This window comes from Agelaius phoeniceus, chromosome 12, assembly GCF_051311805.1.
Source record: "Agelaius phoeniceus isolate bAgePho1 chromosome 12, bAgePho1.hap1, whole genome shotgun sequence".
Taxonomy (NCBI): domain Eukaryota; kingdom Metazoa; phylum Chordata; class Aves; order Passeriformes; family Icteridae; genus Agelaius; species Agelaius phoeniceus.
In genome coordinates this window covers 14,370,740-14,393,859 of record NC_135276.1, presented here as the reverse complement: position 1 = coordinate 14,393,859, position 23,120 = coordinate 14,370,740, and the positions used below count along the sequence as shown (strand labels likewise).

The following is a 23,120-nucleotide window of genomic DNA, read 5'->3' as shown; positions in this document are numbered from 1 at the left end:
AAAAGACGTTCCCTGTGTGTAGCTTGACCTTGCTCAACCCTTTTTTTTCCTCTCACCTGGCTGGATAGGATGGTTCAGTGAGGACTCATTCACTAAATACCTTCATTATTTCAGCCTGAAGCTCAGTGTGACCTGGAAATAATACAAAGCAAGAGAAACCTCACCTGCATAAGGGAACCCTTGGTAATGTTCATAAGATATCCAGTGAATGTCAGAGACCTAGTTTCAAAGTACAGCAGCACCAGTTATATTTGATAATAATAAACACTTTATTTTTACAGTATAAAAATATAGGAACAAAATACTATACAGAAAAAATATAAAGTTAAGTTGAGATCTTCTCAGTCCCTTTTAAGACAAACAGGATCACATCATGCAAGCCCCAGCCTTCAGCAAATAAAATTATCCTGGCAGCTCAAGTGGTGGCACACTCAATCTGAATGGGACAGCTGCTGCTCACCACATCCAGAAGCAGAGGTGTGCCAAGGGACAACCTTCTAGCACAGGGAACTTTGTCCTGCAGCTTCCAACATCCTTGCAAGTTTGACTTTGTTACATATAAAATGGAACTGAAGTCCCCCTCCATGATCTGACCTGGAGATGAGTATTTACAGTAAGGTGCTAAGAGAGCACCTGCCCACACATCCCCAGCTGTGATCCCACCCCACAGGCTCACATTTACACAAACCAGTAGCTGCAGCACACTCACACAAACACAACTGGAAGCTCTCTGTGACCAGGTGTGAAGCTGTAAACTGTCATTTAAGGAAGACAAAAGGTCAGTAGAAACAAGCTGATGAAATCCCTGAGCTTCCACTAGTTCCTCAAAACAGAAAAAATCCAGCCCCCCTACTCCCAAATAACAGAAGCAGCCAGCATTCTTTTCCAATGTACTGATTGTTTCACTACATTCCTGTCTTTAAGAAAGAACACTGTGGACTGCAGCAGCCAACAGTACAAGAATCATCTCCCTCTTCTTTACCTGTACTTCTCCAGTACTATTTTCATTTTCCACAAACTGTCCAATTTTGCTTGCAGGTAAAGCAGGAAAGAGAGAAGGGAAAGAAGGCAGAGAATTAAGGAATTACAGTGCAAATTATATGCTCATGGGAAAAAAATCACAAAAGAAAAAGGTTCTCTGTAGATTTTTCAAGCCTGTTCTCTGCATGGCCCCAAAACAGGATCCATCCTTGCTAGGGAATAACTGCCAACTGATCCTAGACCTTCAACAGAACACTGGGAGTGTGCTCCCCATGGCAGTGAGCTTGCTTTCACACTGTGTATCAGCAGTGCTACAAGATGCCTTTTCACCACCCAGCAATCACGGCAAGCTTCCACAAGAAAGTGCAGTGAGAGTCTCAGGTCTTCAAGCTCCTCTTATTTTATTCATTTGTAGCAGAGATTTGAAAGTCCCTGTGCTGCATCCACAGCGGGAAAAAAAGTGCAATAACACACTGGAGACACTCCAGGAACTATTGCTGTGCTGAGGCAGCTTGTGGAGTTTGACTAAAAAAATTGACAAAAGAAGAAATAAGGGCAGGCCAAAAGAGGAATACAGAAGAAGAAAGGAATTGCTCTGGGCACCAGCACATCCCAGTTCCTCCCCACTGCCAGAAAGGTGCTGTAATGGATCCTGTCTCCTGTAAGCAGCAAGTGCAGGACTGAACACTTGTGTAGGGTTATCAGCAGCATATTTGAACAGTCTGTGGCAAGTGTAGCTCACTGCCATTTATAGATATTCACCGTCTTCTCTGTCAGAGTAGCCAAGAGGTGGCTTTGGTTCACTTCCAAGGGGCAGATATCCAGCACAGGCAGGTCAGCTGGCAGCTTCTGCAGCAAGGAACCACTTCCAGCATCCCAGAGCTGTGGGAGGGACAGACAAGGTCAAGGACTGCAGGACTCTCCCCTCCTACCCAGAACAGACCTCCCGCTCTCCAGAAAAGATTCCCTCATAGGGACTCATAGGACCCTTTCTCCACTTCCACACCTCACTTGGTCTTTAACAGGTTTGCAGCACAATGCCACCCTGACCACCCTCTCTGACCCCACTCGAGCTCTCACACAGCCTGCTGCCCATCTTCTGCATTTGGGCTGCTTTTTCATACAAAAGGCAACCTGTGTCCTCTTCCTCCTCATCCCTAAAAACCTTGCATCCTTCTCCTGCAGCACTTAATACACTTACTATCCCACTGAGTCTGTTACACCACTCACAGGGCCCTGTTGTGCCACTGTGCCCAACCCCATTCCCCTGGGGGACAACAGGAGCTCACTACATGCCCTTTGATGGATGGGGACCACAGGCCTTGCCTAAGATTGGGGGTCTCACACTATCAGGAAGTTACATCTGCCACAACAGACCAACCAGCACAGTGTAAGGGGCATGACAATTCCCACCAAATCACACTGATGCTGTGACTGATAAGGCTTCTCTCCTAAGAACTGCAATAAACCCCTACACCACACCGAAAGGAGCAAGACATACCAGAGCAGAATTGGATGCCTCATCACCAGCACACACAAAGACACTCCCATCATCCTCTGGGCTCTGAAAAATGGCATTTTTGGTCAGCAGCTTGCAAGTGGGACCAGCACTGAAAGTCTGAACCGGGTTAGAAGAACACACGACATCTTCTGAGCCCTCTGTCAGTGGGCTGCAAGTCAGTTCCATCATCACACAACGCATACATGGGTTATTTTTACCTGTGTAGTAGAAATAAAAAGGTGACTTTTGAAAAATGTACTCACAGATAGGCTTTATCTGTAGGAATACAAGCACCACCAGCCTGCAGCTGCCTCCTTTTGCTCATCCTTAGTTTTTCCCAATGTGCAGATGCTCATGGCTCTAGTAAGAGCAGGTGCTGTGTTTCTGCTGTGCCCACAGCACCAAGGCTGCTGCTGAGCTCAGCCCAGAGCAGTGAGGAGCAGTGGTCAGAGCCTGCAGACATCCCAGCACTTACCAGGCCTGTATGTGGCCAGGCAGTGCCGTGTGTGGATCTCTGTCTGGAGATCGATGCAGCCCCCGGGTTCCAGGGCCAGGTGATGAGGCCGGTAGGAGTTCCCAGCTTTCTGCTCCCAGAAGCAGGCTCCTTCCAAGGTCCCAGCCAATATCCCCCCGTAAGGCAGCGAGGCTGAGGCCATCCGGGGCAGGTAGGACAGTGACACCATGGGGCACCTGGAAGGGTCATTGGCAAGAGTCAGAACTGTCAGCTGCAGCTCTGCTGGTGCCCTGCTCGCTGCTGGGCATCCAGCCTAACTACTGAGCCTTGTGTTTTACAGAAGCAGCAGACAGCACAGATCAGATGACTGCAAATCAGCATTTGATTCCCAGAGTATAAAAATCAGAAGCATCAGAATTTCACATCTCTTTGTAATTTGTCCTTTTGAAATTAAATACTAAACCCAACTCCAAAACAAATTCAGTTCTTCTGTTTATACTGCACCAGTGGGTCTATTTCTGACCCTTGTGTGCCTTAAAAGGAGCACAAGTGCTTGGCACCTGCATAAGTCATATATAAACACCATACAACCTTATGAAAGTCTTCTCACATTTGTACTAAATGTGAATTTTTGAACAAGAGATTCATATAATACAATTTCAACTATTTTGATTGTTGTGTGATTTATGGAAGAAGCTGTGTTTAACTTGATGTTTATTAGTTGAGAGGAATGATAAATCCTTCTGCCATACCTCGACTTCTGAGGGACCAGTTCTTGGACATGAGAGTTTGTGTCTCTCAGATCATAAATCATGATAGAGCCATTGACCAATCCAGCATAAACATAATTCGTATCATCAAGACACCAGCAGCAGCTCCACACGGGACGGCCAGCATTGTATGTCTGCACCACAGTGTTTGTTGCCAAGCTGCAAGAAGAAAAGCAAAGTGATGGCCAGTTGCACAAGTATCTACTGATGAGAAAACTGCATAATTAAAATAAGCTAATCTAGCTTTTTTAAGTCTTCAGACAAACTTAGACTTCAGTCTAACTTCTTTAGACTGAATTCTCAATTGACTCCTCCTTTACTCCAGATATGAATCTAAAAACCCAAACAGAATAATCCCTTGGATATTGTCAAGTGATTTATAATTCTTCCAGGCCAATGCTTCTTTTTCCAGTTTGATCTTTGGGGACTGGGAGAGGAAATCTCACAGCAGGGTCTCAGCTGCCTTACTGGCAAGAGAAAGCTAAGTTACTTTTCTGGAAACAATTAGGGGAAGCAATGCTGGTGTGGTCCCGTAACACCACATATTCCTGAGATCACAGGGCTCATCTCTTCAGATTACATCTCTCATTAATTATTTCCTCTCTTTTTACACAAGAGGAACAGTATTTATGCCTCAAAAGAATCTAGCTTAAGCAGGAGTGAGACAGTGAGTGACTAAGGACAGTTGAAAGTACATTTACAGTATTAATTATTCCTTCTACAAATCAAGTTTCTAAAGAAGAAGAGAGTCCATAGAGGGGTACAACCCAGAATAGCAGATGAAGCTGGTATCAGATCAGGATGTATTTGCAAAGGGCAGCATTGTCAACATGCATTTGCACACTGAGAACAGCACAGAAGACTGCACATATCAAAGTAACTCCGGATATCCTTTGTAACACATGTGCTTCTCCCTGGGGAAGGTGATTATGCTCAGGACTCCAGAGAAACAAGTAATTGCTCCCAGGTAAGTGTAAGGGGAACAACTACAAAGATCTAGCTGGGGAAACAGGGAGTTTGATACCAGAGCAGTGACTGGGCCAAAACAACAGGATGAAAAAAACCCCCAAAACCAAACAAACTCACAGTGCTATTTTAAACAACTGCAAGCCAGAGCAGGAGACATAAAAGCATCTTGGATAATTCTTTTGGGGAGGATGACTATGAAATTAGTAACTAGAGAAGAAAGATTGCTAAAGAAGGACTATCCTTTCAGAGGGAGGCTGAAAAAAGTATGAAGATACTGCTGAAGTCAACACCTAACTCCAAGACATTCTGGAATCAAGCACAAAAGCAAGAGGATCACAAGCTCTGATGCAGCCAACCAGGCAGTGAGAAGCAGATATGGAAGTGTCTGGCTCCTTGTTGCAGTGTCTGCTAACTCTTCAGATTAAACCATGAAAAGAATTATCAGCCCAATCAGTTAGAAACCTGACACCTTGACTTGAGCATCAGAGACAGTTTTGTTTACTTTTAACTAGTCTAGCCAACATTTCAACATGGTTACAGGAAAGAAACATTCTGTACATTTCTGTTGCAGGATTAAGTTCTGCTCATTGCTTCACTTGTGGGAAAGAATTGAAACTAATTAGTCAAAAACCAGACACTTATCCTGCCTAACTCAATAGTGACAGACAGATTGCACAGAGATATTAATAATATACCTCAATAAGAATCAATCGGCCAATAAAGTTTTGAAGCACTGTAAGATTAAGACTGAAGAGCAGCAGAGCAGCAAGAAAACACACTCAAACTGTAAATTCTAACAGGACTGGACACATTTTTCTCTCAGTCTCTGCATAATTAGTCTCCAACCTGCTGCTTTAAGTCTCTGCTAGCTCTAGAGAGCCTCTAACACATGCTCAACAATGCTGTTTATGCATTTCATATCCCAGATGAATTCCATGATCTGCAAGAAGTTTAAAATCAGTGAAATTGACATTAGTGCAGGGAAGGAGAAGCCCAGTCTAACCATCCCTTATTTCTGCTTTATGATGTACAAGTTCTCATGCCTCACATTCCCCTGCAGTGTGAAAAACCACAGAAAACCAAGTGGGCAGTAAATGTCATGTCTATATTTTATGTTATTTATTCTCAACACAGTTGGCCAATCCATGCTGAATTACTTGTTTTCCACAGGAAAATAATCAGAGAGAGGTACTCCATGACACCTCCACCTTAAAGATACAAAAGCATCAATAAGTCCTCCCCTCTGTTAGTTCCCACAGGCAGGAAGAATATGCAGACCTGATCTCATCTTTGCAGCATCTTTCAGAAAGCAGAACAGCAAATGCTGCAAGACAGAACAAAATCCAACCCAACCTCTTGCACACAGCCAAACCCTGCAGGGACAGGCAGGGCTCACCTGGTGAGTTTGAGAGTGTTGTCCAGGGCAGCAGAGAGCAGCAAACCATCGGCTCGAGTGCCGAAAGCCAGGCCCCGGATCTGTTTGCTGTGGATGGGGATGTACTGGCTGCTCTTCAGGTTGGCCAAGCTCATCATCTTAACACCACAACCTGCCACAGAAGAAGGGTAAAGCAGATTATTGAGAAGCAGCATATGCATAGAACTGGCTATTCTATGCCAGAACTACAAAGTACAAAGTCTGTATTGAAGCCTGTGGTGGGATGAACATGTAAGTTATTTGCTCTTCTGGGTAAGAACTGCCACAAATGGTTCTTTAATTCAGATGGCAGCAAAGCTAAATCCTTAAGGATCCCAGTCAGCAAGAGCAAATTCAGTACCAGTGCTACAATTCTTGTTACAAGGCCTGCTGCTTTTTAGCCAGCTTCTTCAAAGACACTCTTGCACAGATAAAACCACAAAGAGCAGGATTACATGGCTATTTAAGAGAACAAGCATCACAGCAAAGAATGGGTACAGGTGAACTTAACCTGTGTGCTACAAGAGTCACCACAAAGGCTCCATTCAGAGATCCAGTCCTGGCTACAAATGCCAGAAAAATGAGACCAGTTAAATGCAGAAAAGCACTTTGTTATGCCTAGATAAGGCACATTAACCTCAAACCCATTAACCAAATAGAGTAACTCTCATCAGTCAGAATGCATTTGGTAAATAAGCGCTCTCAGACTCCTAATGCCACATGTATTGCACTGAAACAGCCACTGGCACTGGTCCAGATGTCAGGTCACTGGCCCCTGGACATAACAGTGAGACAAAACCAGGGCTGCCCGTGACTTCTTGGCTTCCTATTTCCTCATTAGGGAATAGCATTCAGGCATTCATATTAAAAGGAGTTTTCTTTTGGTTGGGTTTTTTGTTTGTTTGTTTTTTAAGAGTACTGACTAATCAGCTGTATGTGCATCAATCCACCTGCACTTTGGGAAGCAGCGTTTCTCACTTAACCACTGGAAGTTTCCCTGCAGGCCCCCCTGGCTGGCCCCTTCTCCTTTCAGAAGGTCCACCTTTGCAAGGATTACAGGACACATCTTTTACCTTCCTGTGGATGTAGCATTCCAGCAGGACAGCTGCAGACCCTCTGCTAGGACTCTGCCATAGAAGTGCCAGGAAAACAAGCCCCTTTGCTAGGCAGAGACTACCAATGCAGGGGCCAGATGAAGTATGGGGAGTCTTACAAGTATTCTCAGTCTACAAGGCACATGCAAAGGCCAAGCAGAAAAGCAGGGAGCAGGGACAAAGCAGAAATGACAGTGACTTCTACTTCTGAGCCTCCAAATGTTGACTTGCTTAATTACCAGGAATAAAAGTAGACTGTGGAGAAGGCTGTGATACCACAAGACAGCCCAGTGAGTCACAGTATGCCATGACTCTGCAGTTGCCAGCCTGAGACACCAAGAACACCTTTTCCAAGTGGTACTTGCGCTGGCTTTGGCTGGAGGGGAGGCTGCCTGCGAGGCAGGGCCGGGAGCTGCCGGGCTGCTGAGAAGTGTTCATGTTGTACTGGGCCACCAGAGCCTTCAGCTCCTGCAAAGAAAGGACCCAAAGAGCTTTAATGCATCACCAGCAGAGTAACCTCCTGTGCTCTCTGCTTCCCATGCTCCAGCTGTACTTGTTCTCAGATAAAAGAGGGAAATATAGTCCTCTTTCCATGCTGTTCCTGAAGTACTAGATTTCTAAGTTCATAGCCTATGGCAGTGAGCAACAGAAGCATTCAAATGCTGTGTAAATATTGGCAAAATGTATTCAAAGTGTGTTATTGTATATATTACACCCTGTGAAAGAGAGGACTCTTGGGCAACACATAAAAGCCAGTAACAACTATTACCAGATCAATGCTGTTTAGAAGGGAATGAACTGCCAAGTATTATGAGCCCCTAAACCACAAGAGAAAGTCAATTAAAACCATTTTCCAGAATTTCCAGAATACCCCATAAAAAAATAAAAGCCCAAGAATCAACACAAAGGGCGTTGCAGGAAAGAAGTCAGCCTATTTAATGACAATGACCCTGTTCTTGTAAACCCTGTGCAGCAAATTCCAGGAACAACACAACTCTGAAGAGCTCCAGCTCTGTCTTCTGCCACCTCTTCCCCTCTTTTCCTCCACCTCAACTGATGCATGCTCAAGGATAATTCAGCAAAGGCATGGCCAAGAACAGCTTCTGTGAAGAACAAGGTATTCCTTGAATTCCTTTTTCTGCTGAGATCATCAGGGGTGAGGTGGGAATCAAGGTAGTGGCATCAGCATATTGTGAGTTAACTAGAAGTGTCCCTTCCCAAAAAGTATTTTGACCGTCATGTAATCCAAGGTCAAATCCAAACAATACAGAATCTCAGAGATATTTTAGAGGGAAGGTATACTGAAGGAAAATTGCTACTTGCTTTCTGTTGTCTGAGCAACGCAGGTTCTGGTTCAAACATTATGTAATCTTTAAACAATTAAGGGTCACAAGAATGATATTATGAATATATCAGTAATTGCAAGTCAGCCTCGATAGTGAACCAGCCACCACCACTTAACCTGCATTGAAGGAAAGGCAGCAATTTTCAAAAAGGCAAGATCAAAGTTCGAATTCTACATTAATAGTTATCAAGACCTGTAACTTTTGGAAGCTGCTCAAGAGGAGAGCAGTTCTGATACTTTACAGAGGTCTGATCTCTTTGGCATCAAGCACATTGCAGATGTTCCAAGGGAATACAAAAATGTAAGGAAAAAAAAAAGGAAGCTGGAGACTCCAGATCATCCTATTAGAGCAAGAAAATACAAAACAACCTGAGCAAGATGAAGGGGTGTGAGGGTTGTCAGGATGCTTATGATGAAAGATGCAGCTTCAAGCTTAGAGTAAGCAGTCAGTCAAAACACAGGTAACTTAGAAGAAAGCAACTTTTAATCAAAAATTTAATAAACTCAGTATTTCTAAAAGAGGGGGGGGGGGGGGTGACCACAACCACTGGGGATCAGAAAAGATTAAAATGATCTGTTGCTCTGGGGACCTTACAAAACTCTCCTTGTCACCTGCACTCAACATTCAACTTTCACACAAGTTATTAAAAAGGAAACCAGGCAATTAAAATCACAAGGATTATTAGTACAATGTTTACATTTAAACACAATGGACAAACCCAGCAGAACCAGGAAGTCTTACTGCAGGCACATTAGCAAGGTGATTAAAAATGTTCCGCTGCAGACAAATTCCACTAATTGTGCTCAAAAGAACATTCTGTTCATTATGTAAAAGCCTATACTTTCCTTTAAGATGCTTTGCAGTTTTCCTGATGCCTGGTGTCAACTAATGGCCTTGAGAGCAGACTCCTCTCTCTGCACATGCTATGACTGTCTCTAGATTTCAGCTTGCCTTTGCAGTGATGAATGAACACAGTCACACCAGGGGGAAAGAATGGGCTGTAGAGCAAAAGTCTTCCTCAGGAGCATACAGGAGGAGAAGCAGAAGAGCACAATGAATAGGAAAGGAAAACAAGCAGCTACAATAAATTCAGAACAGTTTTGAGTTATTAGGTTGCAGCCCCAATAGCTGATATGAAGCTTTCAAGACCAAGGCAGGTATCAATGACTGTCACTCTCTGTTTCCCACAGAGCTCTTAGAGAAGCCACACCTGGCACTGCACAGCCCCAGCCCTGCCTTTAACAGAGAAACACAGGACAGGACAACCTCAAGCTGTGGTGCAGCACTGCAGACATTCCACTGTCCACCTTGGGGTTTGGGTTCAAATTCAGTCTAAAGGACATGGAGCATTTCTAACTGGTTTCACTATAAACAACAGCAATGAAATACCAGCTTCCACTTCCCCCAAGCTGGAGGTGACAACAGATCACAAAGATGAACAATTTTTATTCAATACAACAATTAGCCCTTTTTTTTTTTCTAGAGGTATTGAATACACAATTTTTTATTGATATTTTGCCATTTAATTTTTTTTAATGCTCTGAAAATCGTATATTAAAAACCTTTTCCATTACATCAAGAAACATAAACTGATCTCTGCAAGGGTCACAATCACATTTGCTTTGCTCTCCACAGCAGCATGCAGTCTCCTGCAATTTCCCTACCAGTCTTCCTTTTCCTGCTCCATACCCAAACAGAGCTACTGCTTCCCATGTGCAAAAATCAGATCTCCTACCCCAGCTGATCAGTGTTATTAATACTAGAAGGCAGAGATGGTTTACTTATCATTAGCAACTTTTACTGAAAATGCTGGCAGATTCAGAAGTACTGCAGTAGGTCACATTTAATTCCCAAGTTCTTTCTGCTCCCAAAGGAAAAACATTAGGTAAAAGTAAGGTGTCAGCAGCACTGGCTCCAAAACACAAGCCTGAACCTCTGTGGTTCAGGGGTGGGCAGGACACAGCTCAGCACAGTCCCCACTCCTGTGGGCTTTCTTCCAGAGCTCTCCTCATCTTCAAGTTCATTTCCTCATGTATTTTCATATAGCTAAAGACTTAAAAAACATCAATTTCCTAGTCTCAATAACATTACATACTTCAATAACAAAGTACAATGAACAAGACTCTTAATGGGTAAGAGCACAGAAAAATGCATACAAACCTAAAAAAGGTCACAGCTAGTGCCATGACTGCTGCTGGGCACAGCTCAAGTGCATTAGCAACAAAAAACCCTGAGCAGGGCTGGGCTAGAAACCTCCCAATCTAAATACTTCTGTGCAAGTAGTTACTTTACTCTATGACTTCTCATAAAACAAGGAGCTCATTAGGCATCTGCTCAAAATGCAATCAAACAAGTTAAAGACTTTTGTGGACTTCCTGCTGACTTTTTTGTTCCCCAGTATATTGTTTTACTTCCAGTTTGTTCACAGTATAAACAAGCACCTTAAAATTGCTTCCAGCATTTGCATTAACCACTACAGTACAATGATGAATGCAGTAATAAATACTGAAACAGAGCTTAAAGAACACAGGGTACTTAATCTTTATAACATGTGACTTCAATTCAGTTAGACTGGATACTCCATCATTTAAGACCAAATGAATTGCAGGAAAACATTATGGACCTGCAATATTACCTTATTTGCATTTTTTAAGCCAAAGTTTGAAGTGGACTAGTCTTTTATTAGAGATGATGAGCATATGGCTTCATGCAGGAATGTAGAGAATTTATAAAGCCTTATCTTATGTCACACAGGAAGACTTCAGCAAAGAGGATGTTGTTTAATGTACAGATATGAATAGCCAAGGCTATAAAAAAAATTCCAGGAATAAAGAAAAGCCTAAAAATAAGCAGGCTGCTAAAGAGTGAGAGGATATCATCTGCCTCATTCAACAAAAGGTAGCAAACTGGCAATAAAACAGACTCTTGGAAAACCTAGCACTGGTGGAATACACCAGCTAATTCAGTTTGAAGCACTGGCAGAGTCCATAACTTATAGGAATCCTGAAAAAGCAGCTAGGATGGGTTGCAAAATATCTCAGTGTTGCATAAGCCAGAAGGAAGCAGTCATTCAACAACCTATCATTTACAGTCAGTAATTTGTGCCCTAAGAGGTGCCTCTCAGCAGCTGCTCAGGCCATGTACAGCCTCCCCTATTTGACAGGCCAGGTCCCAGGGCACCAGAAGGTGTTACACTGAAATGTTGACTAACCTTCAAAAAACTCCAAAGCTCTAGGGTATTTTTGTTCTGATTTTGCAAGTAGCCATGCCTCTTCACAAACTGCTTCTCAAAGACTCTTGACTAACTAGTGATAATAGATTGCACTGCAGGTTTACTACTGAGATTTCTAAAGCTTATTTTGATGCAACCACACAAAAGACAAGGAGACTAAGTCTGGTTCTTCACTACCATATCTCTCCAGGCACCACAAAACCTGAGGGGGAACCTGCAACATCAGCAGCCAAACAACTCTAGTGCTGTGCTGCAAATTCAATTAAGTCTTAAAAGCACAAGAAAAAGTCAGAGTTTTTGTAGCACACATGAATATTCCAGGCCAGGATGTCTTTAGCAGCTTGGGATGATTCACCAATTGAGTTTACTAAATCTTGATGATTCCTAAAACTGGAATCCTGTCTTCTCACCCCTAAGGGAAGATGGAAAGGCAGGCTGAAGAGGAAGAAACACTCTGTGTAGTTGTAGCTTGAGACTCACCTGAACTTGCTTGCGGAGTTTGCTGCATTCATCTGTGAGCACCTGGAGCTGGAGACGGCTCTGTGCAGATTCCAGCTCCGCCTGCCTCCGCAACATTTGCTCCTTTTCTAAAGAGCTGCAGGAAGGAGAGGAAAGCAATCCTTAGGACTAAGTATTATCTTGGATACTTTTCTGGGCTGTCAGCTCCTGCCCTCTGACTTCATCCCACCATAAGTCCTGTTCAGGCAAATCCACAGTCACAGAAAACCTGGTACTGCACTAACCCAACACATTCACCTTGAGATATTCAGTTATGCAATTGTTCTGAATGACTCACTCCAAAGTATTGTTCCAACAGCCTTTCTCCTCATCCTCTCCAAAAGGATTAATTTACCAGAGGAGAGTGAAAGAGAAATCAATTTTCTTTCCCCTACAGAAACACTTAAGCGAATCCTATACCATCATGTCCATGTAATACACTGTGTCAGTAACACAGCACATCATAGCATAACTATATAATAGCAAGATCTTCAAGCTTGTCTCTACTAAGAGTAGCTAATCTTGTATTTTAGGAAAATATATCTGAAGCAGAAAAAATTATACAGATAAGTTCTCTGTGAATGCCCATAAAGAAGACACACTTACTACCTCACCTTGAGCCCTAAAGTTCACACACACCATTTAGCAGCAGCATTTTCGTTAGGTTACTTGAATTTATTTCTCTTTCATACAGGCTTACATGAAGGAATAGCTAAAGTGGGGAAAGAAACACCAACACTCCTTAAAATTAGCTGTACACTTGGTCTATGTTGCCCACTGCATTCTGTACGTCAAAAGCTGCAATATTCCAGTTATTTCTGTCATTCATGTGCAGGGAGCTCTAGCTTGCCTAAGTATAAGAACATGCCTTGCATGTTCCAAAGCACAGAATTCTGTCATTTCCTTAGAGGTTCCAAAGCACAGAATTCTGTCATTTCCTTATAGCTTTTTCATATGATTTTTTTTTCCCTGTAGAAGAAAGAGGTGAAATGCCTATTTAACAATCACAAACACATTCTTTATGTCAGTAGTCAAAGCCTGAAGGCTGGTGGGTTTTTTGAATGTGACAAACAAACCCCATGATCTTATACCTAATTTAAGACTACGTGCAAACAAGACTAATGCATGCACACACACATCTCTGCTCCACTCATGGCTGTGTGCCAGAAGGCAGCCACTGCCAGCAGCTCCATGGACCCACAGACAGTCACTGCTCCCTGCCTTACAACAACAACAGGAGGCAGAGAAGGGGCAAGGCATATGGGGAATTGCTGCAGTGAGGTTCTGAGACACAAACAGAAGTCAGGCAACTACCCCTTAATGAGAGATAACAAGATTTACACACCCAACTCTCTTCTGTGCTTTTGAAAAAAAATAATATATATCATTTATTTTTCTGTGTTAATGCAGTGAAAGTACCATCACCCTTCTAAAGGTAAAGTTCAAACACCATCAGGCTGTGGCAATCTGGAGAGAAGAGAGATTCTTCCCTTCCTGACTGTTACTCCTCAGTCATTTCTGATCTATAATTACCAGGATAGTGAGATTTCTGTTGAAAGACTGCCTTGAAAGAACAGTGGTATAATTGCAGACAAGTGAAGAAACCCCAATTAAACTCTATTCAACACAAGACTCAGAAGAACTCAGATATCTGCAGCATTTTCATTTCAGAATAGTATCTGTGACAGCATCTTACTGAAAAGAAATGAGTCCCCATTTTCATACCTGCTTTTCCCTTTTTCAATACAAAGTCTACATTTAAGCTGGAAAGGGAAATGGGAGTCATAGTGATGCTTGCTGACCTTTTCCAAGTTAAGCTACATGAAGAATTTGACAAAGCAAGATGGAAAGTGATTCATATGAGGTATTACTCTGTTTAATGCATACAGAAAAGGTGGCAGAAAAGGTCAGCTATTCACCCTCCTTGCATTCCTAACCATGCCTTGCTTTTCCCATCTAATGATGAATTAGCAATATACAGCTTTTGGGCATCAACTTTGCATGTCCTCCTATGATAACATTTCAGGATATAGCACAAGACACCTTTTGCTGTTTCAGGGCTACAAAACGCAAACTGAAGAATTCTGTTCCAAAAGAAAATTAAGATGTGCAACGCAGCAAGGCCTTGGTTCTTTAAGGTAGCTACACTCCTGATACACCCCAAGGGAATGCACACATTGCTCAGACCATGGAGGAAATGAAAGCATGGAGCAGCAGGAGGGTGCAGCTGTCAGTGCAGGTACCTGTAGGTGCAGACTCCCTACCTTCTCATGCGCTCCTGCTCGCTGGTGTCCAGCGCCTTCAGCGTGCGGGCGTACAGCACCACAATGTCAGAACGCTTGGCCTTCTTGTTGCACTGAAATCAAACACAAGCTCAGGTCATCTACAGCAATTTAACCATCCAAACTATGCATCCCTACGAGTCCCTAGGTATGGTTTTATTTAGCTCTGAAAGGAGGGGCTTTCTGCTGGAAAACAATGCCACAAACACAAGTATGTTTGCAAGGTGCTCCCTCATACAGACACCAGAGCTCTAAGCAGGGCTACAACTAAAGTTGCATATCCTGCTGCACCTTTAATAATCCATCTCCTTGCCTCTCACTAAATGCATTCTGCTAATGCACCAGCAATGCAGCTCAGTCAGGTAAGTTCCAGGGACAAAAAATCCCAAATCAGACAAAGAAGAGAAAACAAGATCTAGAACAAAACACCAGCCCAACTTCAGGTCTGAAAACACCAAGGCTTGATGCTTGGCCAACAGACAAGGATTTAGGAACCCCTGAGCATACTCCCAACTCTTATTTCTGTACAATATTCCTTTAATCACATTGTACAGGCCCAATTCATAAAAGTGTTCCAGTGTTGCATGAAACACTGACATCTCACTGACTTCAGTGACACACAGGGAGGCAGATATTTCAATAATTTCATGCATCTAGCTGCAATCACTTAGTACATTACATTCACCTTAAAAAGAAGGCAAGTTAGAACTTACAGATGCCATAACTTCTTCCAAGTTTATTTTGCAAATATTTTTTGTTGATAAGAAAAGAGGCAGGTGAATACTCAGATGGAGTAACCTCAGCTAAACATTAAATTACTGTGTATGCTTTAAATGCAGACTTATCTATTACTTAGCAGCACAAAGTTATCACAAGTGTCTCAGAGCAGAAAACCTCCCTCCCTTTGTAAAAACTGAAGTAAATGGCCAAGACAGTTTTCCTGGCAGCCAGCAGCTGCCACTGGCAGGATCAGGAATGCTGCAATTTCACAGCAACTCACACTCAAGCCACTTGGTATACAGACCATGCACAGCAACTGTGGGCCATTCAACCAGAGAATGCCCCGTTGCAAAGGAGGGGGACTGAAAATGAAGGAAAGATGATTTAGCTTCAAGGTTCTCTCCAGAGCAAGTTCTCCCAGGAACTTTTTAGTACTTGTATCATTGGAAGAGAAAGAGGGAGCAAACAACCCTTGAGATGTTAGTGTTCAAGAAGAAAGCAGTCACAAAATTCCAAAGAGTAAATATGCCAGGCAATTCTCTCAGAATTCTGTCTGGGCCTGAAGTGGGGGAAGAAAAACTTACACAGAATTGACAGAGGTAAGAAAAATCAACTTTGGGCCTTTGCTATGGCAACAGGGATTCTTTAGGTTTAGTCACAGCACACGTCAACAGGAAGTTTCTTGTTGAGAGGAGGGAATCCTGCAAAGTCAAGCAAGAATACAGAAGCTCTCAAAATGACAAAGCCAAAGGAACCCTGGGCTTCCAGCCACTGACTCAGAAAGTGCCAGAACTGAATCCTATTTACAAGGTACTCATTGACCTATTTTTTGTCAACATTCCTTCATGGAAAAAAGGAGTAAGGAAAGGAAACGCATCACATAGAAGTGTAGACCTTATTGAAGGAGATTAGTATTAACCATGGAAAGAAACCCTTCAAAAACTGATTTATCACTTGCAAAGGGACATTAAAAGATGTAACCTGGTTCTCAGTTTGCTCTCTCTCAGCTTCCTCAACAAACTGATCCTCTTAAAGGCTGCAAAAGCAGACACAGCTCAAAACAGATTAATCAATTGAAAACTGAATTAGATGATCTTTAGGGTCCTTTCCAACCCCAACCATTCTGTGGTTCCAAAACAGTTCTCAGATACATTTCCTGTCCAATAACACAGTCATTATGCTTAGTTAATTGTGTCTAGGAATCCATCTGCCATTTCCACTCCAGGTGGTTCTCTCCAGCACCAGACTGGGGCATTCTGAAGCCATTTCCAAGTTTAGTACTTGAACTCTCAAACCTTTACATCTGCTACTCACAAATGCTCTACTTCAGGGAGAAGATCCAAGTCATAACCCACCCTTTAAAGTACTGCTAGTTGTTACTGGGCTAATAACCTCAAAATAATGGTGGGGTTTGTTACTTCTGACAGCAGCTCATGCAGCAACCAGCTGTAACACTTACAGTGACCACATCTGAGGCACAATTTAGGCACACATAATAAGTGCTTTAAGTGCTTTCCAGTGCACATAACAGCCATTTTACCTGAGGGCACTTCCCTGCCTGTCCCTTGAGCCACCTCTCAATGCAGGTGTAGCCAAAGAGGTGCCCACAGCGCAGTGCAGACAGACGGTGCTCCCCAGCATTGGTCCACTGCTCAAAGCAGATGGCACAGGTATCTCCCTCCTCCTCATCCAGAGGTGCAACAGGAACTGATGGCTCCAGTTTCTTTAGTGGAGTTGTCTAGGATTAAAAATACAACACAACTGTTTCAGAAAATGCAGCATTTATCATATATAATCTGTCTCCAAAAGCATTTAGTTCACCTTACTTGCTTTTGCTGGACTTCAGGTTCATCTTCATGATTTTCATGTACTGCAGAAGCTTGAGACAAAGTTTGAGGTGGCTCTGCTTGGACCTGACTGGAATCTAAAGAAAGCATTGCTTAAATAATCTGATTCATAATGGGGTGAAAAGCAAAAGATGCTTTGATCTGAAATCATCAGGGCACAGGTTAAGTAGTGACACAGCAGAGGTTACTTACAAAGCTTCAGATCAGTGCCCTGGACACATTCTGTGTGTAAGGCCTTCTATATATAAACTGTAGTGCTGAAAAAATTTATGTTTTCTTTTATGAAAAGCAACAGAATTTCAGTAAAAAGGAGAGGTCTGTTAAGGACAGCAATTGTTATCAGAATTTTCTGACCTGCACAAAACAAACAGACCTGGTCTATAATTAGGCTGATGTAAGATTATATTCCTGCATCATTATGCCCTGAGAAAGACAGACACCAATATCAGAAGTTGCTTTGCCAAGGGATCTAAGCATGCATATTTCATGTGCCAAGAAAGCATTTCCCGTATGCTGCCTGTCCATTCACTCTGACTTCAGCACTTTTCCAGCTGGTAATTGTCTGGACTACCAAATCTGCTGGTATTCTCCCTATGTTTTTGTGGTGGGCCTCTGTCAGCCCATCTGTTGAGGCTGGGCACACTGAATTGCTGTGTGGAGATCACCACCACTAGCACAGTAAAAAAGGAGCAGAAATCACTGCCTCCCCTCTAGCTCCTGACAAAACGAGAGTCATTAATCACATTTAGTAATCAAGGCAGATATTCTCCATCCAGTGGAAGTATCACCTAACCCTGGCTAATGTCAATAAAGTTTTCAGCCTCTGTGATTCTGGGCTGTAAGAGGAGCCACTGGCTTATATAAGCAACAAGGGAATTCCAGAAAATCCAGCAGAGAGCATATGTTCACACAATAATATACAGCACTTAACAGCTTGAGCTCCTGTCATGTGTAAAACTAGCCCAGAGCAAGCAGAATGGATCTATTCAAAAGATACCTCATAGATGTACCATTTAAAAAAAGGTAATGAGGTGGGCTGGCCAATCAAAACCAAAACTGAGGGCAGAGAGTCAATCATAAGGACATTCCTTAAAGACTGAAGTAAAAAGATATCCTTGTTCTTGTATTCTCTGGGCATCAATAACCTTGACTAGCAAGTTAACTATTTGTCACTCTTACATAAACTGTGCATGTTAATCACAAAAAATGTCACTGAAGTATGTGTCAGCCTGTGAACACGAGTTTAGATAATAAATTGTGAGATAGAACGAAATGAGGAAAGAAAACCAAAAAAGCACCTCCATCTCCTCAGCTAAGTGTCACACAGGAATGAAAAATCAACTGAAGCAGACTGAAATCTCAAATAATTAAAAAATACTGAATCAGATCCTTCTCTGAAAGGATCATTATCTTGCTGATGTCCAAGCTGTGACCTGATGTCTTCAATAGCAGTCCTTAATAATACATGGGAGTGGAAGCATGGCAAACAATAATCTCTAAATTTAAGTTACAAATAATCCTGGAAACTTTCAGCAGTCTGCAAACAGCAAAAAAGATTGTATTTAACATTATGGTAGCAATCACCCATTGCTGCTGCTGCTGCTCTCAGGAGCTGCTTGCCAGGAAGCCGTGTGGCAGCAGCCTGCTCCTGTCAGCTGTGGGCACAAAAATCTCTGAGCACCGTCTGTTGAGAGGCTCGAGAGGATTTCCCTGCTGAGTTTTCAAACAGCAAGAAAAGTGTCTGAAATCAGTCTCTACACAGCTCCAATACAGCACAAACCTCCTGAGCTCGCTGCTGGAGGAGTCTCCTGGGCTGATGGTAACAGTGGTGCTGCTGCCTCCTCTGCTTCCTCCTCTTCCTCCTCCTCCTCAGAAGTGCTGCTGTCAGAGTCACTCACTTCTATTGTCTCGGCTGGGTGCTGTGCCTGGCTGTCCCTCGCAATACGGGGGAACTCTGGGTGTGGAACTGGTCCTGCAGGTGGCTCTTGGGTCCTACTGAGTTGAAAGTAATGGTCCAATGCTGCCCTGAGTCCAGAAATCAAGAAACAAAAGCCACAGTCATTTCAGGTAAGCTAAAGGCTCACCATGTTTCCTCATGAATGCTTGCAGGAAAATTCCTAGGCTTTGACTGCAGCAGGAAGGGGTCACTGTTATCAAGTCAGGCCTTCTCTGGTAGGGGAGCAATCACATAGGATAGACCACATTGTGAACAGTCAGCAGGATCAGCAACAATCCATTTTGCTCAGTTCAAAGAAAATCTTCTCATTACAACAATGATATTGCCTTCTTTTGGGGGAGAAGGGGATGGTGGGGTTGGAGAGGAGAAAAACAGAGAGTATAATTCACCAATAAGCCTAAGGAAACTCCTAATCTGTCTCTCCAACCCTAACTCAGCCCTGGTTCCTGGAGGAACTGGTACTGGGAAATGCATACCACTTGGATCAGAGCTTCATTCCATTGACTACTTTGTGCTTAGTCTTTCTACTTGAACTTCACCCCTAGATAGAAACATCTCCCCCCATCAGTTCAGCTATCATCTCAATTATCCTTCACATTCAAAGGAGTTTCTCAGGTGGCCTTCAGCCCTCACAACTACAGTGACCTTCACAGGCAATCTGAGGGCAAACAATAAAGTTGTGTTTAATCAACTAGGAGGAGAGGAGCTCTTGGTCTTGCCGAATTTAAAAGCAATGCTTCAGTTAATAATAATCCTACCCTTGGCACGTACAAAAGCTAGAATGATGAGAGAAAACCAAATAAACTAGAAATTCGGATTTCTTTCTGGCTGCAGAGCATCTCCACTCATCCCCCTTTATCCCATCCAAATGGTATTAAATAGAGAGGATTTTTTTATTTTGTCTGAAAGTAAAAAAAAAAAAACAAAACCCAAAACCAAACCAAACCAACAACAACAAAATCCTACAGAAAAATATCAATTTGTATGTTTGTGAAAGTTTCTGCAGCAATCATCACCAGCAAATGTAATCAGGCAGACCCTAAATCAAAGGTGAAATGCAAACCAGAGCACAAGCTCCACTGAACTAAATGCTGGCTGGAACTGCTGAGAATCAGTACTGCTGCAGGAATCATGGACAGGAATCTGGCTGCACAGAGGGAACAGCAGCAGCAGAAGCTTTGCAAGCAAAATTCAAAATGTAGAAGGGCTCAGAGGTCAACATCACTCCTGCCAACGTATGAAACAGGGGCATTCACTTAACAAGGGCAAAGAACCTGCCAGAAGGGACCAAAAGTCGCTGTGCTATTACTGAACTTAAAAGGTAAGTGAGGTACCCTGGATTTGGCCCTAGCCACACACCTGGGCTGGGCTCTGGGAGCCAGGAAGCAAGGAAGTTTTGAACTGATGCTGGACTTGATCAGAGGGCAGCTCAGAGCCAATTTCATTTCTGCTTTACCTGGCACTGATTGTCCTCTGGGAGCCGCCGAGTCTCTGCAGCCTGCGAGCTCTCCTCGCCGGCGGGCGCTGCGTGAGCTGCGGCACAGGCAGGGGCTGGTGCTGATCAAACGGCCCCTGCAGCCTCTGCTGCCCACTGGGGGCCGCGGCAGGACCCGTCTGCAGCTCGGGCTCTGCAGCTGCTTCCCCTGCACCAGCGCCGGGTGAGACAACAGCATCGTCAGCAGGGAGGGCTGCGGCGCTGCCCCCTCCTTCCCCCAGCACAGGAATGCGGGAGGAGAGCGCTGTGTGACCAGAGGGCTCCGGCGCAAGCGTCTGCAGGGTCTCCACTGAGTAACCAGCCACTGGGTGGAGATCAACTTCCATCTCTTCTTGAGCCATTTCTGCAAGGAGTTGAAGAAAACTAGTATTTACTTAAAAGTGTACTCTACTTGTAGCCTGATGGTTAGCAGGCCATCAGGTACAGCACTCGGTGACTAAAAAAGTTTTTAGAATTCAGAGTCAAGAGAAAATTTGTCCTTTGCAGCAGAGCCAAACCACAAGTCAATACTCATATGTGAGCTGGGAGCACCAGTCCTGGGCTCAAAGTCTTTGGCTCAACAGCAGCTAGCACGAAAGGCACATTGCAAAATCAACTTAAATAAGCACTTGGATGAGTATGTAAAGTTAATGTTTTCTTGCTGCCATCATTTACTTGCCAAGTAAATTCATGTGGATCTTGAAGAACAGCTGGAAATATCTGAGACTCTCCCAGGTGAGCAGCACTGCACAAGCACCCACAGACACAGCCAGGAACAAGCTCTATATCAGTCCTTTGCTGCACTGCTCTCTTGACTGACATCCAAGTTTCCTCAGATAAAATTGCCTTATTGTAACCCACAGTTACTGAACAGCCCTTTAGGTACTTACCAACACCAGGCAAAACCAGAAAGGGCCTGACAGCAGAACACATGACTGAGACATTACTGGTACCAAGTTATCTGCAGCATCAGCATTTGTGGATCCAAATTCAGCCCAAGACTGGATAAACATGAAATTTGCAATAAAACTGCAAATATATTCAGGGTGGCTACCCTTCTACATCTTTGGCATATGGATTTAAGGTCACCTCCAGAATAGGAGTACTACCTTAGGGTTTGAAGAAAAACAGAGACAACAGATTGTGCATTATTAATTCTCATGCTGCTGTCAGCCACCAAATTAAGAGCACTTTGGTCACACTGCTCTTACAACACAAAAAAAATCAAGATTATCTCATTAATTGAATGAACAGATTCACCAAAAACTCCAAAGTCCTTTATTGGAAGAAGTGTGTGGATTAAATACTGCAAGCTGCTGGGAATCATTCACATTCTCCAAAAAGTACTTAAGCAATCATAAACTTGAAAAGCCTTGGGAATTGCGGACTTTAGCACTATTCAGAAGCCCAAAGCACAAACCACAGTTTTACCAAGCTGGTAAAACTTACCCAGCTAGGGCTGCATAAAGAGAACAAATACTAGTTGTGTAAAAAGTAGCTAGAAAATGTATACAAAAATTAATAAAAGACATACTAAGATTCAAATATTTTTGTAGGTATTTTAAGAAAGTTTAATTTAAGAATTTTACATTCTTATCCTGATTATCAATTCAGCCCAGGGTAAAAAATAGACATTACCACCTCCCACTAGAACAGCTGCATGGCCAAGATACAGTAATATTCCACCATGAAGTACTGCATCTCTAGTACTATGTTCACGATAGAATTGCACCCAAAACCATAATAAACCCTTTATTTTCATCACATGGAATCATGATGTTAAGGGGTTGAAGATACAGTCCCAGGCACCCCTGCCAAGGGCAAGGACACCTCCAACCAGGCCTTATCCAGCCTGACCTGGAGCACTTCCAGGGTTGGGACATCCACAACCTCCCCGGGCAACAATGTTCCATTGCCAACATAGCCTGTGAGATTTATAAAAACGTTAATAATGGCATTCTCACGGTTAAATATTGGAATCTGGCCCAAAGGACTATCCAGTCAGGCCTTCCTCCAGCCAGGCAGCCCCGGGAAGGGACGGTCCCCACTGCCCGGGCCCCAGCGAGGAGCCCCGGGCGCTGCCGAGGCCCGAGCCCGGCCGGCAGCCCCAGGCTCGCCCCCGCGGGCTGAGGGCTGAGGCAGCCGCTTCCCCTTGCGGAGAGCACCGGCCCCGCTCCCGCCGCACCCGCTTTAACACCAAATTAACAAAAACAAAACAAAACACGGCCCGAACGGACCACACGCTCCACGGGCGGGGATTCTCCGCTGTCCCTTTCACAGAGCCCATCATAAAAAGGGCACGGGAGAGGGATAAGCCCCCTCCGGCAGCCGCAGGCAGCCCGAGCGCTCGGGGGAAACAAGCCGTGCTGGGAAACTCGGCCAGGCTCCGGGGCACGGAGCTGTGCCGGGGAACTCGACCAGGCTCCGGGGCACGGAGCTGGCCCAACCCCAGCCCAATACCGCCCGCCCGGCCCCGGCCCGGCCCCACCGCCCCCCGCTCACCTCCGCCGGGCCCAGCCGCCCGCTCGAGCGCCGCGCCGCCCCGCCCCCGCCACCCTATTGGCTGGCTGCCACCCCCACG

The 23,120-nt window shown here is 44.0% G+C and overlaps 1 protein-coding gene across 2 annotated transcripts; it reads right to left on the bottom strand.

Annotated features, from left to right (window-relative positions):
- Positions 1-251: 251 nt before the first annotated feature.
- On the bottom strand, positions 252-23,120 carry RFWD3 (ring finger and WD repeat domain 3). Of its 2 annotated transcripts, XM_054640802.2 has the most exons (13): positions 23,042-23,120; positions 20,522-20,903; positions 18,889-19,133; positions 17,088-17,185; positions 16,802-16,999; positions 14,524-14,615; positions 12,242-12,356; positions 7,423-7,651; positions 6,072-6,222; positions 3,689-3,865; positions 2,958-3,172; positions 2,483-2,700; positions 252-1,863 (listed from the first exon to the last, which is right to left on the bottom strand). In XM_054640802.2, the coding sequence occupies exons 2-13, from the start codon at positions 20,899-20,901 to the stop codon at positions 1,720-1,722; spliced, it is 2,262 nt and encodes a 753-aa protein (XP_054496777.2). In that variant the 5' UTR covers positions 20,902-20,903; positions 23,042-23,120; the 3' UTR covers positions 252-1,719. The 2 variants fall into 2 exon arrangements, with proteins under 2 accessions (XP_054496777.2, XP_077041193.1); XM_077185078.1 differs by lacking the exon at positions 23,042-23,120 and having other exon boundaries at positions 18,889-19,128; positions 20,522-20,862.

Bases quoted from the DNA above. Each gene is read 5' to 3' on its own strand.
- RFWD3 (XM_054640802.2), bottom strand. From the start codon at position 20,901: ATGGCTCAAGAAGAGATGGAAGTTGATCTCCACCCAGTGGCTGGTTAC. The intron at 19,134-20,521 runs GTAAAGCAGAAA...TTCTGGACTCAG, and splicing joins CAGAGGACAATCAGTGCCAG to GGCAGCATTGGACCATTACT. The intron at 1,864-2,482 runs GTATGTCTTGCT...TCCCTCCCACAG, and splicing joins AGGCATCCAATTCTGCTCTG to CTCTGGGATGCTGGAAGTGG.